General features: G+C 38.0%; 1 protein-coding gene across 1 annotated transcript; it reads left to right on the top strand.

Annotated features, from left to right (window-relative positions):
• Positions 1 to 3189: 3189 nt before the first annotated feature.
• Positions 3190 to 10004, top strand: LOC129270754 (UDP-glucuronosyltransferase 2B18-like). Its single transcript, XM_054908076.2, has 4 exons — positions 3190 to 4434; positions 5063 to 5288; positions 6525 to 6744; positions 7579 to 10004. Exons 1-4 carry the CDS (start codon positions 3589 to 3591, stop codon positions 7853 to 7855), a joined length of 1569 nt encoding a protein of 522 aa, XP_054764051.2. The 5' UTR covers positions 3190 to 3588; the 3' UTR covers positions 7856 to 10004.
• The last annotated feature ends 9245 nt before the right edge of the window (positions 10005 to 19249 follow it).

Raw genomic sequence — 19249 nt, 5'->3', positions numbered from 1 at the left:
TTTTTTTTCTTGGTCATGAAATTTTTAATTTTTTATTTATTTTTTTGGAGGGGGCAAAACGTTCATGCCCTAACAGTCATTTCTTAGCTTTATTCTTATAACCAACATGAATGTATAATAATCTCATAAGCCCTATTTAAATAGTGCGATCGCGAAGTGCGAGCTAAATCTTTTTTTGAAATTTCATGTATTTTGTCCTGAAAATTGAACATTCTGGGCAATGTTTGTGAACCTGAAGAGATGCGTATGTTACTAGATAACTACTGCGAGCGCGAAGCGCGAGCAGAAATTTTTAATATGCGTTCTGGCCTTGTCGAAAAGAGACCTGTTAATGACGTTTTGTAGTTAGCCATTAAGACGATACATATTTCAGCGAATAAATAATGCGAGCGCAAAGCGCGAGCTGAAAATTTTTGACATTCCGACCTAAAAAATTGACGTTCAATGCACTTGTTGTAATCAAGAACGGTATAGGTATATAATCCATCAATTAATGCGAGCGCGAAGCGCGAGAGGAATAAAAAATAGATTTCAAACCTAAAAACGGGACTGTCTTCTCATGTTTTGTAAATCATGAAAAAGAATGGGTATAATTTGGTATCTTCTTACATTAATAATGCGAGCGCAAAGCGCGAGCAGAAATTTTTTGATATTCTTATCTGAAACTAGATAATTTTAGCACATTTTGAATAAAGATCAAGCTGCGTATTTCATTACACATGCGTGCGCGTGTAGAGTTAGACAGAATATGAATACATTTCATTTTTTATTATCATGAAAACCATGATTAAAACCAGTAATGCGAGCGCGTAGCGCGAGCTGAAAATATTTGATATTCCGAAATGAAAAGGGGGGAAAAGGGTCGATTTAACCACTATTTAAATCACTGTGTAGGGAAATTATGAGGTGGATGTGGATGGTACTCTGATAAGCTGATATTTTATCATCATTTTGACCTAGAATCAGGATATTCTAGGCCTAAGGACATTTTGTCATCATATGAAAATGATGACTATCTTCTTATTCCTCTTCCTAAGCGCGATATGAAACTTGTCGATATTCCTTTCTGAAAAAGGGACAATTTAGTTATTAGGAATTCATAAAAAAATTATGATCATATGTATTATTCTAATAAGCCTAATGAGTGCGTAAAATTTGATGACATTGAGGCCTGAAAACTGAATATTTTAAGCATTTTTGTAATCATGAATAGGATTCATGGGTTGATATATTTTTAACAAATAATGCGAGCGCAAATCGCGAGCCAAATGTTTTTATAAACTGTCATAAATGCGGGATTTTTAAGAAGATTGTTATAGAATTTATATATAGGTAATCATAACTCACCAATATTGAGCGCACAGCGCTAGCTCATAGGCCTTCATTTTTTTACAATCAGACACCTGAAAAGGAATATTTTGAGAATCTTATGGAATACACAAAGACAATTGGTAGGCCTACTTGGCAAAGCAAATAATGCGAGCGCACATCGCAAGCTGCAAAATATTGATATTCACACCTTAAAGCAGACATTTACAGAGCACTTTTTAAAAAATAAATTGGTAAATGAAACAAAATAATGATAGCTCGATGTTCGAGCTGAAATATGTTTTGTATGTTGACTTCAAAACTTGATATTTTAAGCTACATAACAGCCTATTGAGCAAGATATGTATTTCATCGAACAGGCAATGCGAGCGCGAAGCGCGAGCGAAAATTTAATATAGTGACATGAAAGTTTTAAAAATCATTTTCCAAGTCTTCCCCTAACCTTTTTTTTTATTTGTCTTCCTCCTCTTATTTTTCCTCTTCTTGTTTTCCTCCTTTCTTTCCCCTTCTTTTTCTTTTTTTCTTTCTTTCCTCCTTTTGTTCATTTTTTTTTGCTTCGCCAGTAGGGGGCCGCTCGGCCCCCCTGGATCGGCCTATGCTCCAAAAAACTCGATTGTGTATTTATAAGTAGAAAGAGATGCAATATAAGTATTGTTTGTCCCTTTGCCGTTTTGTTGTATAAGGGCCTGCCCCCTCACTACGTTCTTTTCAATGATATTCCATCAAGGGATTTTTTTGTCGGGTTTATTACTGCGACATAATACACGTAACATATAAATGTAAGGTCTTCGAATCAGCTGAATTTGCTTTCAATCATCATTCAAATAAATTAGATTATTAAAATGGTGATTGGAGCACATCACACGATCTGACCATTGTTAGGTATTACGATAGGCAAAATTTGGGGGACTAAATTTTGTGGTCGCATTTCCATAATGCGTCCGAGATTTGATATGAGCTTAAAATGAAAATGGGATTAACATCAGTATTGTGTATAGGTTTGGTTATTTTGATCATGATGATATAAAGATTTTGGTAAATCCCCCAAATGGATGTCTTTTCAGATTCATAACTAGATTTTGTTTCTGACCTACATCAAATGTGTTGTGAAGGATAACGAAATAACTATGTGTTTATTGGGAAAATGCGAAAATCTGCTTTGATCCAGGAAATTCTTCATTTATCGACAACACGTATACGGGGCAGCCCAGTCCCGCAAACCTGTTGGCCCCACCAAAATTTTACAGCCTATTTGGTTGACGAGAACAGAACAACCCCCCCCCTCCCCCCCCCCCCCCAAAAAAAAAAAAAAAAAAAAAAAAAAAAAAATCGGTCCCCAGACTTGGCCAAAATGTTTTCGGGATCGCTCTGTCAGCCGGCTTAACGTTATAGTCAGTAAAAGCAGAATTTAGTTTTAAAAAATGAAATATAGAGTCTAGAATTAAGTAGACTACGTTAACCCCATACTCCAAAGTTTTCGTTTTGCGATGTGAAAACCCCCCAAAACAATACAGGTACTTTTCCTTTCTTCTTAATGGGAGACCCGCCCCTTGTTATTCAGGTATCGTCCTTATTCGAGCGATCAATAACTTGAATAAAGACCTTTCTCCGAGAATAATCGTTTCAAGAACACTTCTGAATCCAGAGTGTAACAAGACCTTTGAAAGAACAGCTATTGATGAACATTTGATGAATCAAGACTGTATTATTTGTGATAACTATTGTGTTTTTAAGACCATGAAGGCATATTGAATTGACATTAAGACCCTTTAAAGGCCGCATGAAGATCACGTATCAAAAGAGGACCTTAACAAATCAATCCTCTTTTAGGATGAATGCTTTTGTGATCATTAGTGGAACAATTATGTTCGCATTGATGAAGAGGATCAGTCGGCAGCTGCCTTGAATAGGTCTTTAAACATCGTGCAGCACAACAAAACAGAAGTCACGGATTTTTAGAGCAAGCCAATCACCCAATGCTCCGAATATTCAAGTCAAAACTTTGGGAAGGGGTATTTAGGAGCGTAATTTCGAAGCGGAATCACCATACAACTTTAAAGGCTTTTCGATCACTTCATCAATGTGATCCTTTCCTCGAGCTCCTATACAACTTGATATAATTCCAGATTGGTCAGACATAATGTTCTTCTCAAGGTGGGTCTGTCCGGGTTTTGGATCCACTTGAACCAATCTATAGTTTTCAATATCCATTCGGATATTATTAAAGATTATGTTTCAGGTTCCTACTCATATTCTAGGATGATCCTTGGTTTCGTTGTCCTTGCCTTGGTACTACTTTCGTCAAGTCCTATCAGATGTGCCAACATCCTCTTCTCCTGTGGATCCATAGATGGAAGTCATATCTTTGCTGGTCTGATCATCGGGGAGCACCTTGTGTCTCGAGGTCATAACGTGACAATCCTGGTTACCAATGCATATCTTCACCACACCAAAGACCCACACTACTCTAAATTCTTCAACTACGAGGTCCTTCACCTGAAGCGCACACCTGAAGAGGTCGTAGAGACCAACCAGTGGGTAGCGTATGCTGCCAACTCTGGCCATCTGCTGTGGAAGCTGCTCACCGAGCCTCCTGATGTTGCTGGCTGCTTACGCAGTGACTGCGAAGCGCTTCTGGATGACGCAGAGCTCGTCCGAAGACTCAATGACACACACTATGACCTCTTCCTTCTAGATAATTTCTTCCCCTGTGGGTTCATCTTAGCGGCCCTGTTGGATGTCCAGGTATCCATGTTGGGACCCACCACCTGGGATCCCGAGTTTGGGAATCTCATCGGTACGCCATCTTATCCAGGAACCATTACCACCTTCCAGATTGGATTTCCAAGTTACAAGATGACCTTCTTCCAAAGGGTCATTAATGTTCTTTGCAGTAAAGTTTTCGTCCCTTCCGTTATATTTTCTTCCGTTCTGAATAGCTTCATGCACGAGCGTGGCTTGCCTTACACATTGGAACAGGTCTACGGCAGGGCTGAACTTTTCCTTGCGAACATCGACTTTGCTTTTCTTGAACCTCTTCCGCTCATGCCTAATATAATTCCTGTTGGAGGTCTGTCCACGAAGCCATCCAAGCCCCTTAGAAATGTAAGTTTGTACTTTCATGATTTTATATCAATTTTAGACTGTTTAGAGCGAATATAATTCTGTGTATAGTCCACCGCACTCATCTTCATAATACGATACCGTATTTACATTCGTTATATTCCACGTTACAAACAAGCATGGTCACTTTTTATCCAATATTGGGTTAAGTTTTTACCCAAACTTTATTATGTATGTATAGTATATTTAAATTCATAATTGGTATCCGATTAACATGTTAAGACTAATGCTCTTGATGATTAAGAGATTCGTCTCATCAAACTTCTGCTAAAATTTTATATTTTCATAAAGAATGGCTTTGAACAAGGAAAGTTTGCTGTATTTTAATATGAGTTTCGTCTTTTAACGATGTAATAAACACAACGAAACCCTTCATAGAAATTAACATGCTGTGCCCATCTCATCAACTTTAAATCTAAAAAATCAAAAGAACATTACTTTTAGGCTTAATTTATTTCGAAGGTATTAAATTGATGCGTCATCGGCAAAAAGAAAGGTTTTTTCCATTAAAACCATGATCTTTTCAGGGTTCTTTATATGCATTGTCCGTTTTTTTCATCTCTTTCATAAAAAAAGGTGTGTTATTTGTATTCTTATTTCTTGTTCATAGGATTTGGAAGCTTTTGTGCAGAGTTCGGGTGATGCAGGCATCGTTGTCTTTTCTCTGGGAACCTACGTGACTCACATGAAACGTGAACTCGTCGAAATCTTTGCAGAGGCGTTTTCAAGAATACCACAGAAAGTGATATGGCAGTTCAGAGGGACGCCGCCAGACACGGTCAAGAAAAGATCGAATATTCTTACCCTAGAATGGCTTCCTCAGAATGATCTTCTTGGTATGTTATCAATTTATCATATTACTTTCTACCATCAAATGATTCGTCATTTTTTCATAGATTCAAGCACTTATCAGCATTCCTATCTCCATCTGTTTAAATAAAATTCATTTCCAGTCAGGCTTCTCCTTTATTGAACATCATTAATTTACTCTTCAACTATTTCATTCCGTTACCTGGTCATTAATACAGTCATTTATTTATTTATTCACGTGTTGGTTTAATAAGTGTGCTATTTCAGCTATCCATTTAATATTCGATTATTCAAATATTTATTCATACATTTATCATGTTCATAATTGATTTAACCATCCTCCATTCTAGGCATCGATATCTAATTAGTAATCATTCAAATGATAAATCATTGGTTCATTGATCTATTCACAGATACGTTTTTTCATCGCTTCATATTGTTCGTTATTTTTTTTTATTCATTCATTTTACTCATCTACCCATTTACGGATTATTCTACATAAATCTATTTTAGAGTCTGGTACTAAACAATGATCCAGCCCTGGTGCCCGTTTCATAAAGCTGTTCGTAATAAGAGCGACTTTCAGAACGACTGGTGATCCTTTCTTACGCGCTAAACCATCGTCAATGAACATTTTGGTGTATACCATTCACCACAAGGAGGGATCAGCAGTCGTTCTTAAAGTCGCTCTTAACTTCCGAACAGCTTTATGAAACACCCACCTGCTAAAAAAAACTGTCGTAATAATACGCCAGTTCATTGTTCCACTCTGCACAATGATCAGAAGATTATGCGCATGATCAGAGGAAGGTCATTTGTACTAAAGTGACATGATGGTTTGAAATTTGGATAGCACCAACTTTGATGTCTTGATTATTCATATATTCTTTTGAATTGTGTTTTTTCATTTACATCCACAAAAAAAAAAAAATGCGTCCACGAACGACTGGTATTTCACAGATGGCCAAGTACATTGTACAGCATGGCACATGCTCTAATATGCATTCAAAGTAGAAATGCAACAAATACCTTCATAGAGTGTTTATTGGTGTGCTGAATTCTAGTCACCTGGTCTATTAGATTTCTTCATCCTTGCTATGTAAGGCATGCTTACGTGATATCTTGCTTTGAAACCTGCCTATCACAATTAAAGAAATGAAATGTCATTTGACCAAAATTGTCCATGAAGTACTACGAAATGGTCTATAGACAGTATAGATCAAGCCATATTAATCATTTCTATGTGCTTCATTTCTTCAAAGGTCATAACAAGACTCGGGCCTTTGTATATCAGGGTGGAAACAACGGTCTTCATGAGGCCCTTTACCACGCAGTACCCATCATCGTCGTCCCCTTCTTCGGTGATCAGAACGATGTCGCCGCCCGGATCGTTGCCCGTGAAATCGGCATTGCAGTCGACTTCACCAAGATGACCACGGCGTCGCTTACAGGACATCTTAAGAGCATCGTTCAAGATAAAAAGTAAGTGACGAGAAAATCTGGGCCCCGTCTTACAAAGAGTTACGATTGATCCAATCAATTGTAACTATGGAAATCCACCAGGATCGATCATAATTTGTTCTACAGGGAATTTGCACAAAGTCTTTTCTAACCAAATAGAAACACAGTGAATTTTCAAGAAAACAATAAATGCATGAATATACATCATAATTTGAACATATTTTTAACAAACATGCATACAAGATGTTGACGTTGCTGGCCTTCCATAGTTGCGATTGATCGGATCAATCGCACCTCTTTGTTAGACAGGGCCCTGGGGTCCTTGCACGAAGGGCGACATTCGAATGCAATTAAAACAAGAAATGTAACTTCATTTCCAACCATTCGGAAGAAGAACATATTATTTGGATTATTACATGTTTCGTTTTATGATGATGATATATTTTGATATTGTTATAATCATTATCATTATTATTGTTATTATTATATTTATTTATTAGTATTATTATTATCATCATCATATCATCATCATCATTATCATCTTATTTTTAGTTCATAATGACAGTAATATATTGAAAAGAACAATATTAATGATGACGACCCAATTCCATCTTTTGACCGAATTGAGTTAAATGTGGGACATTATTTCTTTTACATGAGCTCTTCTCGCAATAAATGAAAAACTGATCAATCCCTCGATCATTTGATTAACGCCGAAATCGTTTCGTTTTTCTGCCGGATTTACTCAAAATGAACATGTACTTTGGCCAGTCTTATATCCAGATATTCAAATGGATAAGAATCTATTTCTAAATTAATAAGATATTTTGGTTTATGTCACTTTGCCACTTGCAGATACAAATTGGCTATGCTGCGACTGTCCTCTATTTACCACGACCGCCCTCAAAGGCCATTAGAGCGAGCAGCCTTCTGGATAGAACATGTAACTAAGCATGGAGGCGACTACATGAAGTCACCCGTTAATGACATATCCTGGTATCAGTATTACCTGTTGGATGTGATTTCATTTCTTGCTGGAGTGTTTTCCATGGTTCTATTGGTGATATTCTGCATAATTCGTTGTGTATGTAAATTATGGAAGAAGCCTTACGCGAAGCGCAGAGACGAGTGACCATATAGCTTTATATTCATAATATAGAGGCATCCCCTTCTCTTCAACAACAATTAAACAAAAACACTCCTAAGACAATTTGCAATGTAACAAATCCAAATTAATCATTTTTTATTATGTTCATTTCTCCCTCCTTACTTGTAATGCGATGATGTTGTAATGTTTTTTTTTCAACATCCAATACCTTTTTACGTCATTTAGTCAATGGTTAAATCTTAAGTCAAGAAAAAAAATCAATCGCCTATAAGACAATACGTACACTTTCCATGTTTGATTCATATTGCTTTATGACTTCCTATATGGAAATATTTTTTATTATCTGTATTTCCTGTATATTATATTTTTTGTTTGTGGGCAGTCGACACAAAGCAGGCCAATTTGCTCGAATGGAACAACCCTGTCTTTTTAAATAAAAGATAAACATGATACTAAAAACCGAATAAAACTTGAATGAACGGCGTAAAAATAGTTTGATATTTCTAAACTTTTTTTCATCTTTCATCGTCATGGGAGAGTTATGCAATTTCTTTTGACAATTTATCATTGCCAAGGGCCTTGATCATAAATTTTTACCAAATTCAGTCACATAAGATTCGTTTTTGTTTAATTTTCTTATTAAGTTTACAATTTTAACATCAAGACAAGCAGAACGAGGATATTCTGTAAAACCAGGTCATATTTAGCATGAATAGTGGTAATTATGTTTTGTAACATAGGGCAACATTCCCAACACCAAGATAAGTAGGCCGAGGTTATTTAAAGGAACCAAAATTAAGAGAATATGAGAAATGCACCTAAGATGAAGTACGTGAGTTATTTGATTTACGTGATTTATTTTTATCAAAATTTAAATTGGAAATACCTTCCAGCCAGGATTTCACTAAAATTGTTATGTTTCTAGATCTATTTTTCTGTGTCTCATTTTTCTCGGCGTTTGAACATATTGTATCAAATCAGATCGGCGGGATCGCTGTAAGAATGTCATATCTGCCACGTTCTTACACACGAACGAAGATATTTTTGTCCCATATACGATATAATTTAGTTTTGTCATATGACGTACTGTTAGCCTTTATCTGTAATAAATATGTAAATCTACCTTTACAAAAAGTAGCTTGAAACGCTATTTTTACAAATGTCAGTAGGCCTAGGATATCGAATTGGGCCGTGTCGGGAAGAAAAAAAAAGTTGTTCAAGGCATGTCAAACTCGATTACTGTTGACTAAAAGTAGAAGTGTTGTGGCTCAGTGGGTAAGTCTCCGGACTTTCGTCCATCAACATTTCGTCTAACAACCATTTGGTCCAATCATCACTTCATCTAATCGCTAATTCGTCTATATGACAAGTTCGTCTCACAACTAGTTGGTCTATATATCCGTTTTATTTTCATTCATTAACATTTGGTCTAATTAGACCAAATTGTATATTCCAGTATAGCTCTACCCATTTGATTTAGTGCAGACCGTAAGATTACCTCCCACCATAGGCGGCGGAAGCGGGGAGGACGTGTCCCCCCTAAATTTGAGGTAGGGGACGATCCCCCCCCCCCCCCAAATTTCTTGTTGATGACCTTTTTTTTTGCTTGTCAAAAAGATGTTGGTAGTCCCTCCCTGAAATTTAGTGTGAAAACCTTTTTTTTATTTTTTATTTTGGCTTGTCAATTTTGTTTCCTGCGTCCCCCTCAAATTTTTGGCTTCCGCCGCCAAAGCCTTTCACATATTTTGTCGGATGTGGTATGCATTAAAGGTCAAGTCCACCATAGCAAAATGCTGATTTGAATTAATGCAAAAAAAATCAAACAAACATAATGCTGAAGAATTCATCACTGAATCGGATGTAAGATAAGAAAGTTATATGACATTTAAAAGTTATGCTTACATTCACAAAACAGTTATATGCACAACTCAGTGACATGCAATGGGAAAGTCGGTGATGTCCTTCACTCACTATTTACTTTGTTTTTTATTGTTATAATTATGCAATATTTCATTCTTTTACAGATTTTACAATTAGGACTAACTTGATTCCGGGGCTTGACTGAACCATGAAATGTTAAATCGAAGGTAATTCCACATGTTCAGGGATGAATAAAACTTTATTTCACGTGACAATGAGGAGAAAATTAAAAAAATCATATGAAATGGTGAAAGGAAGATGCCATCTTTTCCCTCATTTGCATACAGACCAGGATGTGCATATACCTGTTTTGTGAAATTAAAAATGTCAAAGCTTTCTTGTTTTACATCCGATTTTGATAAAGTTTTCCATGTGATGCTTGCTGGATATTTCTGTGTTTTATTCAAAATGAACTTTTCGGGGGGGCGGACTTGTCCTTTAAGAAAAAAAAACAGTTATAAGACGTTATAGCGTCATGAACGATGCAACTATTTGGAATGAATCGTATCCTTATCGCTATAATCTGTATGTGAAATAGACAGCTGAATCGATTGTGACGTCACAGAGAACTGAGATCAGTAGACGCTCAAAACATTGTTGAAGAAATCACCTATAATTATGTTTCCTTCTGCATGTCTTTTTTTTTATGGCAACGTTGCTAGTTATGGTGAACTAAACAGTAAACAATATTGCAGTTTGTTCAAATTTTCATGAATAGTTTATGGATAAACTACCGCAGTCTAATGCTTAAAAGCTTTTATATTGGAAAGCACACACCGGAAGACTCTTCAAGCTATACCAAACAAGGGCGCGCCTGTAATCCAAGCTGTGGGGACGTTACAAATTGATGCAGAGGTTCGAGCCCTGCTGCCCTGGTCACGTCTTTCGGATGGTGACGTTAAAGGTCGGTCCCAGACGTAAATAATCATATTTGATTGATACACGTCTGACAAAACTCAAATACACACACACCCTCACACACACATACACACACCCACCCACACACGCCCTATTATTCATTGCAGTTGGACCATTGGCAGCTTTGCACCAGCGCCAGTATTCGACACCGTATTTGAAATCAACAAGTCTTCCATTCGTGTCTAGATGGTATTATATGTCGGCAATCAAAATAATGAAAATACGACGTCCTGACTGTCCGCAGAATTTTTTCGTGGGCAAGATCCGAAACAATTTTAAAACTCGAATGCAAAGGAGCGAAGCGATTGAACTTGTCATGGGGGCGCTTAAATTCAATTCAATCTATTTCCACTTTAAAAAGCTTTACAAATCAATACGATGTTCAATACATCTCAATACTAGCATAGTGGGGGATCATAAAAAGCACAAATGATGGCTTATTAAAAATAACCCCTTCCAGTGCAAGTATACATTCAAAGATAAAATAACACAAATGACATCAATGTATAATATACAATAAAGGAGGGCAAGAACAAAAGAAAGAAGATAGAAAGGAAACATTGGGTATGTGAATTCTGAATCAATCGAGTAAAGTAAATAGGAGGTGTCTTCTATACAGACGTTTGAATTGTTTTTACGTCTTACTATTTTTAAAATGAAATGGGAGATTGTTCCAAAGCATTGGACCATTTAACATTTTACTAAAGTGAAATTGAAGGATTTCGTGCTCACTTTGGGTGACTTTAGTGAAAATTTGTCAAAATTACTGGGGGGCTGCCCCTGCACCCCCTGCAAGGCACTGCCATCACGAACGACGTTACAACGTTTAACTCTTGATGAGCATGACGTATATTGATATTCCCAAACATCCCGGCATGCAAAGTTTACCCGCTTTCCGCTTCTACAGAGTATTCCTCAAAGTTTTAACTGCACACACGCACCTCTGAGCAAAATACATTTTTTTTCAGTTGGCGGAGGAACTTCTAATTTTATAAACAGCCAGTTCTATGATCTTTAACCATTAAAGGTCGTAAACTGGCCTTGGGTATGGGTTTGAGTTCACAGACTGCGATGAATAAAACAACATTAAACATCTTCATCATGAAAGCAGCTAGATAACTGTTTACAACACGATGCTGGTATAAACAACGAAACACCCCCGCCATCCAAGCCAATTTGGGCCCCTCGATCTTTGGATAGATTGATACCACGCTACCTGTACAATATCAGCATTAACACCTCGTTAAAAATAAAAAAATGAAAAGAAAAGAAAAAAACTAATACCTGATGTCTGTGTTATGGCACGTATGCCTTAGAGTAACTGTAAAGTAATTGATGTACAAATTTATGTACATTTTGATACACTACCATGGTTACGCTGTGAATCATTAAAAAGGTGATTGTGGTATCAAGTAGACGTGGTTAAAGAATCCATTTTTTTCCACTTTTCATTAACTTGTTTGCTGAATTGAGATGCTAGAATCTCTCTCTCCTCCTTTATCTCTCTCTCATCAATATCGTACATCCATTAAATGAAGATAACCAAGACCAAGTGACTTCCGTTACCATTGCACGAAGCGAAATGAAGAATCTATCTTTATTTACTTTTCCATTCTATCATCCTTACAAGTCTCGTGATAATGAATGGATGTGTAAATGGCACTGTAAGGAAATAATGACATCTTCGCTATTTAGATTGCATCGTTTTTCCATTCCCTTCCTTGCGCATATGTTTATTACTCAGGAAGAGATGTTGCCAGTGAATTTTGAGGAGGGGGTAACATGTCGGCCTTACCCCCTTCAAATGGATCATAGGAGTAATTTAGACTTGCTTGATCAAGATCTCTCTTTTAGATCAATTTCATTCTTCCCTGCTCTCCGTTTTGTTTCTCCCCCCCCCCCCCCATACCTGAAAGTATCGTCCCATACCCTACTCCTTGGCACTACATCTTCTTACACTGTTACAGTTAATGCACCTTTATGTATAACGAAATGAATAATCAGATTATTGGCAGAAAAAGATTATTTTTACATTCAATCTTTGTAAATTACCCACAGCATTTAGCGGTTAAGAATGGAAACCTTTCCCTTAGCCAAAACGAACGGGCGCTGTGAAAATAGACGTAAAAAACCCATTAGTTTTGTTTCATTTTAAGATATTGTCAGGTATAAATCTCAAAATATAGTTGACAAAAATAATGTATAAAGTTCAGAATCTTTGTGCATTATTCACAATATTTAAAATGTTAAGTGTTTTCTTTATAAAAGTTAAAGATTGCATGCTTTTGACACAATACTTGTCTATTTTGAGTCATTGATCAGCGATTCGCATCGTTAATGAGTCAAGTATTTCAAATCACTATAGCTGTTTAATAACAAGTTTTGCTGACGATCTCAAAAGCATAAACACTTTACATTTTTCATCATCGTCATCATCATCATCATCATCACCACCATCATTTTCATCATCACCATCATCATCATGACCACCATCGTCATCATTATCTTCACCATCATCATTAGCATAATTGTCATCACTATCATCACCATCGTCATTATCATCATCACAGTCACCAGTATTATCATCATCACAATCACAACCATCTCATCATTACCATCATCATCACCATCACCACAATCTTCATCATCATCATCATCATCATCACCACCATCGTCATTATTGTAATCATCATCATCATCACCATCACCACCATCATCGTCATTATTGTAATCATCATCATCATCACCATCACCACCATCATCATCATCACGACCACCACCATCGCCATCACTGTCATTATCATCATTTGATACAGGGCGAATGTGCGAGCCAATAATTGATTCCCGGTCTTTTCTTCTTGAGTTATTCATGTTTAGTACATGAAAGTCACTAGAACATCGAAAGCTTTGCGTGAAAAGTCAATGTTTTCTTTGCCAATATTACATCTTTTTTTTTTAATTTGTCCGTGGTATTGAATTTCCATGTTAACAATTTTCACTCATTGACAATTCTTGAAGTGAAAGACTTGTAAAGCACACAGCACACTCTAGACCTACGAAACGGCTGCGACCCGCTTTTAAACAAAATCATATAATATTGAATACGAAATACTAGTAAAATCGTCTTAATTGAAGACGGGAGTAATGCTAGAAGTACTCATATCTGACCCAGTTCATTATCCAACACTATCAGCAATATTATATATAGTCTTACAATATAGGCCAGTTGAACACACGAAATCACTGCTCAATATATTCATATCAGAATGATTATGTTACCAAGTAGCAAAAACAGGTACCTTTTCACTCAACAACACTTCAGTTTCTATACACAAAAATTATTTGCTAATCATCATCTTTGTTAGGCTACTAATAGTGTCCTCAAATTTGCAGACTGGCTGTTTAAAGCACACACTTTATATGGGAGACAACACACTGTGTTGGCTAGTTCGCTCCCCCTTTAAAATCGAACTTCTGCGTTATTTTGAACCTTTTTATCTAAGTAAATTCGCCATCGAATCGCAGCCGATTAATTCCATTGACGTGTCTATACGATCTGGAATCGAATTCGCTTCAATACAAGCAGGAAGGCTCACGATAGATTGAGATTTCAATTTTAATATTCATACACCTCTTGTAACAGATAAGGGCCTTGAAATGCAATTATAATTTTTTTTTTGCGAAATCGGATCTCAAACGAATCGCACGGTGTACAGTGTGCGACAAGTCTACATCAAGTTTCAAAATTGAATGGAGTGACCTCCAGATTAGCTAGATCGTGCTCGAGATTGCAAAAACTCAATATTAGTGGTAGTGGTTTTGCCCCACAAATTTCATAGAAAGGAATCAACGCTATATGGTAATATTGATCGATTTCTAAACGTCGTCGCTGGTGTGCCTCGTGGTCGATTTTTTTTACAATCAAATAAAACTAGAGTGAACCTATGATGCTCCGATTTTGCAATTTATACAGTACTATTTTTAAAGGCTACATACAATCTACATGATGATGCGAGGGTGCTCGAGAATGCTCGCGGTATTACTAATATTTAGTTTGACATCCAAAATGAAATGTTCAAATCAACGTCTACATCACAAATGATTCAGTGTACAATACATGTTAAGGCCACCGCACACCTTACGACGGTTCGCGATCCAATCTTGGAAAAAAAATGCATTTTGATAATTTTCTGAAAATGTGAATGGAACATATCGTTTCATTTGAGGTTATAATTAATTGAAAGAATACTAATATAACAATTTTGAAAGATTGCAAGCCTTTATTTCGGAGTAAAAGCCAAAATAGTTTCAAATCGTAGCCAATCGTACGACTGTTATGACGTCATTACGACTACATATTAAATTCGCTTTTATTCTAAGAAGGATGATATCATAGTCACAGATTTGAACATAGGTATTCGTACGATGATTTACATTAAGCCCCTTTCACAATTGACGTACGACCATTTGCGACCTTTTGGTCGTGCGACAGGCTGCAACAGGCATCAATCGCTAGTCATCTCATAAGATCGCACAGAGGCTTTCACAGTTGCAACAGCTGTCGTACAACAAAACAACCAGTAAACCCCGTTGCACGAGTAAGTCGCATATACTCTTGTTGTGCTCGTGCGATCACATGCGAGTGTTGCACGAGGGATTGCGAGTGGAACGGTCGCATACATGCGAATGAAACGGTAGTGCAATGTTGTAAGCCGTTGCGATCGGTCTTGCAACAGTCTTATGGCCCATATTATCATCGCAACAAGTCGCAAGACAGGTCTCTGTACATGTAGGTCGCTTGCACATGTGCAAGTGTTGTACGACCTCCAGTCAAGTAAATGCGACTACTTAGTTGTGCCACCCCTCGCACCAAGTCGTACAACGTTGAACAACACTCGCACGATGATCGCCCGACCGATGGTACGACCCCGGGTACGGCCTGATGCGAGTGAATCGATCGTATTTGATCGCGTTCGGATTTTGAACATGTTCAAAGTTCAGATGTGACCAGTCACGACCACCTCGAGTTCGTGCGACCGTCTACAACGACTGCGAGTCCTCGCAAGACACCAAGAGATCGATCGTGCAACACCAAGAAAAAACTGTTGCAGGCGGTCGTAAACTGGTCGGACGTCAATTGTGAAAGTGGCTGAACGGTCGCATACATGCGAAAGCAACGGTAGTGGAATGTTGTAAGCCGTAATTTCGATCGGTCTTGCAACAGTCTTATATTATCGCACCCAGTCGCAACACTTGTCTCTGTAGGTCTCCAGCACATGTGCAAGTGTTGTACGATCTCCAGTCGACTAAATGCGACTATACTTAGTTGTGCCACCTCTCGCACCAAGTCGTACAACGTTGAACAACACTCACACGATGATCGCCCGACCGATGGTACCACCTGTTGCGAGTGAATTAATCGTATTTGATCGCGTTTGGATTTTGAACATGTTCAAAGTTCAGATGCGACCAGTCACGATCACCTCCGACCACCTCGAGTTTGTGCGATCGTCTACAACGACTGCGAGTGCTCGCAAGACACCAAGGGATCGATCGTGCAACAACAAGAAAAAAAAACTGTTGCAGGTGGTCGTAAACAGGTCGTACGTCATTTGTGAAAGGGGCTAAAGCCCCTTTCACAATTGACGTACGACCACTTGCGACCTTTTGGTCGTGCGACAGGCTGCAACAGGCATCAATCGCCAGTCATCTCATAATATCGCACATAGGCTTTCACAGTTGCAACAGCTGTCGTACAACAAAAACAACCAGTAAAACCCGTTGCACGAGTAAGTCGATTATGATCCTATTGTGCTCGTGCGATCACATGCGAGTGTTGCACGAGGGATTGCGAGGGGAACGGTCGCACACAACGGTAGTGCAATGTTGTAAGCCGTTGCGATCGGTCTTGCAACAGTCTTATGGCACATCATATTATCGCACCCAGTCGCAAGACAGGTCTCTGTACATGTAGGTCGCTAGCACATGTGCAAGTGTTGTACGACCTCCAGTCGAGTAAATGCGACTACTTAGTTGTGCCACCTCTCGCACCAAGTCGTGCAACGTTGAACAACACTCCCACGATGATCGCCCGACCGATGGTACGACCCCGGATACGAGCTGATGCGAGTGAATCGGTCGTATTTGATCGCGTTCGGATTTTGAACATGTTCAAAGTTCAGATGTGACCAGTCACGACCACCTCGAGTTCGTGCGACCGTCTACAACGACTGCGAGTGCTCGCAAGTCACCAAGAGATCGATCGTGCAACAGCAGAAAAAAACTGTTGCAGGCGGTCGTAAACTGGTCGGATGTCAATTGTGAAAGGGGCTGTACGGTCGCATACATGCGAATGCAACGGTAGTGGAATGTTGTAAGCCGTAATTTCGATCGGTCTTGCAACAGTCTTATATTATCGCAACCAGTCGCAAGACTGGTCTCTGTAGGTATCTAGCGCATGTGCAAGTGTTGTACGACCTCCAGTCGACTAAATGCGACTATACGTAGTTGTGTCACCTCTCGCACCAAGTCGTACAACGTTGAACAACACTCACACGATGATCGCCCGACCGATGGTACGACCTGATGCGAGTAAACCAATCGTATTTGATCGCGTTTGGATTTTGAACATGTTCAGATTCAGATGCGACCAGTCACGACCACCTCCGACCACCTCAAATTCGTGCGTTCGTCTACAACCACTGCGAGTGCTCGCAAGACACCAAGAGATCGATCGTGCAACAACAAGAAAAATCTGTTGCAGGCGGTCGTAAACAGGTCGTACGTCAATTGTGAAAGGGGCTTCAAGTCTCAATATCAGCATCAAATTCTACTACGTTTTATTCTGAAATCGGGTCGCAGACCAATCGTAAGGTGTGCGGTCGCCTTTACACTCTTAACACAAATCAGTCTAATTGACTATACCAAGGCCCCGTCTTACACAGACTTACGATTGATCCGATCAATCTCAACTATATGGAAATCCATCAATGTCATAATTTTTTTCTCCAGGAAATTTGCTCAACGTCCTTTGAAAACAAAGAGAAGCATACTGAATTGTCAAGAAAACAGTGAATGTATGAATATACATCATTTCTAGAAAATATTTTGAACAAACATGTATTTTAAATGTTGATATTGGTGGCTTTCCATAGTTACGATTGATCAGATCAATCGTAACTCTTTGTAAGACGGGGCCCTGTAGTCAGCTGGGTGCAACTCATATGGCAATCACTGATAATCACATTTCTGATATATATCCTAGTAAAAAATAACTCTGTTCTAGTAAAATACGACTAGAAAATAGTTAAATATGACCAAAATAACAGTTGCACCAGCTAACCCTATTATCTAGTCATTTTTAATGATTTGATATGGGAGTGTAGAATAGTGGGTACTGCCCCATGAGGGTAATTTGGGCATTTCTTTTTGGCATTTTTTTTAATCCAGTGTCAGTGATGAAAGTTTTGCCCGTTCTAAAATAATTGCTGCTTTAATTATTTTTTAACCTTACTGGACAATATGCTTCCCGCATTGGGTAAAATACTGCCCAAAATTGGTTGGACGTGATTACCCTCGTGCTGGTTTAAATTTTACCCAATATTGTTATACATGTGTACTGAATTGCATTGAAATCTTCAAATTTGCGTACATCAATAGAGTGTTCAACGTGATCAATAAGGCAATAGGAACAACTGTATAGGCAGTTCGTGCGAAGTATAATACTTACAAATCATTAACAAGTAAGTGCTGTGAAATTGTTTTGTACATAATTACCCCATATCACTAAAATTATATGAAACACCGTAGAAAAGATCAAGTCAGGGGTCCCAGTAGACTTTTCAAGAAAGAAGAGGAAAAACTGTGTGTGTGGGGGGGGGGGTAAGACAAAGGACAGTATTGAAAAGAGTGGTTCATGAATCGTGTAATTGTTATAATACCCTGACGCCACCCATTTCTCATATTGCGTCAAAGCGGAACCCACGTAATAAGAAAAGAATAAAGTAAATGTTAGGTGATATAGATCATTAATACTAGTACTATTATTTTCGTTAAGAAATATCCCCACACACGTAAAATATATTTTTGAGTAGATTGATCTTTTAACAGTATAAAATGAAAACAATCTGCTTTCTTTTTATAAGGCAGTGATAGCCAGCATTGACGATTCACCTAAAACAATAACGACAACAATCGACTTATGTTTTGTTTTTTCTCACCAATTCCTTGGCTCTGCCTTAGAAAAAAAACCTAGTCACCATTCAGAGTCGCACAGTCACTCTCCTCTTTCTAAATTCCCTTTATTCCATTATATTTTTTTTTTCAGTTTCCTTCGAAATTTCACGAGCATGATATTATTAAACATCAACGTATTTTTCTTGTTTTTAATTTTAATCTCACTACATACCATCTTTGCATGAACTGTCCGAACTTTGCATTACAATAGTAGGCCTACCAATACGTGGAGGCGGAGGGCATGAAGATCATTATCCCTGAGTTAATTATATCCAGCTATTCCATCATGTCTCCTTAAAAGGGAAACCCCTTTTTGATAATTTTCTAGTTCATAACCATTATAAT

Source organism: Lytechinus pictus, chromosome 11, assembly GCF_037042905.1.
Source record: "Lytechinus pictus isolate F3 Inbred chromosome 11, Lp3.0, whole genome shotgun sequence".
In the NCBI taxonomy this organism is placed as follows: domain Eukaryota; kingdom Metazoa; phylum Echinodermata; class Echinoidea; order Temnopleuroida; family Toxopneustidae; genus Lytechinus; species Lytechinus pictus.
Note: the sequence above shows the minus strand (reverse complement) of the source record. Positions and strands in the feature narration are given on the sequence as shown.

Coding starts and splice junctions, on each gene's coding strand:
- LOC129270754 (XM_054908076.2), top strand. CDS start 3,589: ATGATCCTTGGTTTCGTTGTCCTTGCCTTGGTACTACTTTCGTCAAGT. Junction 5,289..6,524: donor TCCTCAGAATGATCTTCTTG/GTATGTTATCAA, acceptor ATTTCTTCAAAG/GTCATAACAAGACTCGGGCC. Junction 6,745..7,578: donor AGCATCGTTCAAGATAAAAA/GTAAGTGACGAG, acceptor TGCCACTTGCAG/ATACAAATTGGCTATGCTGC.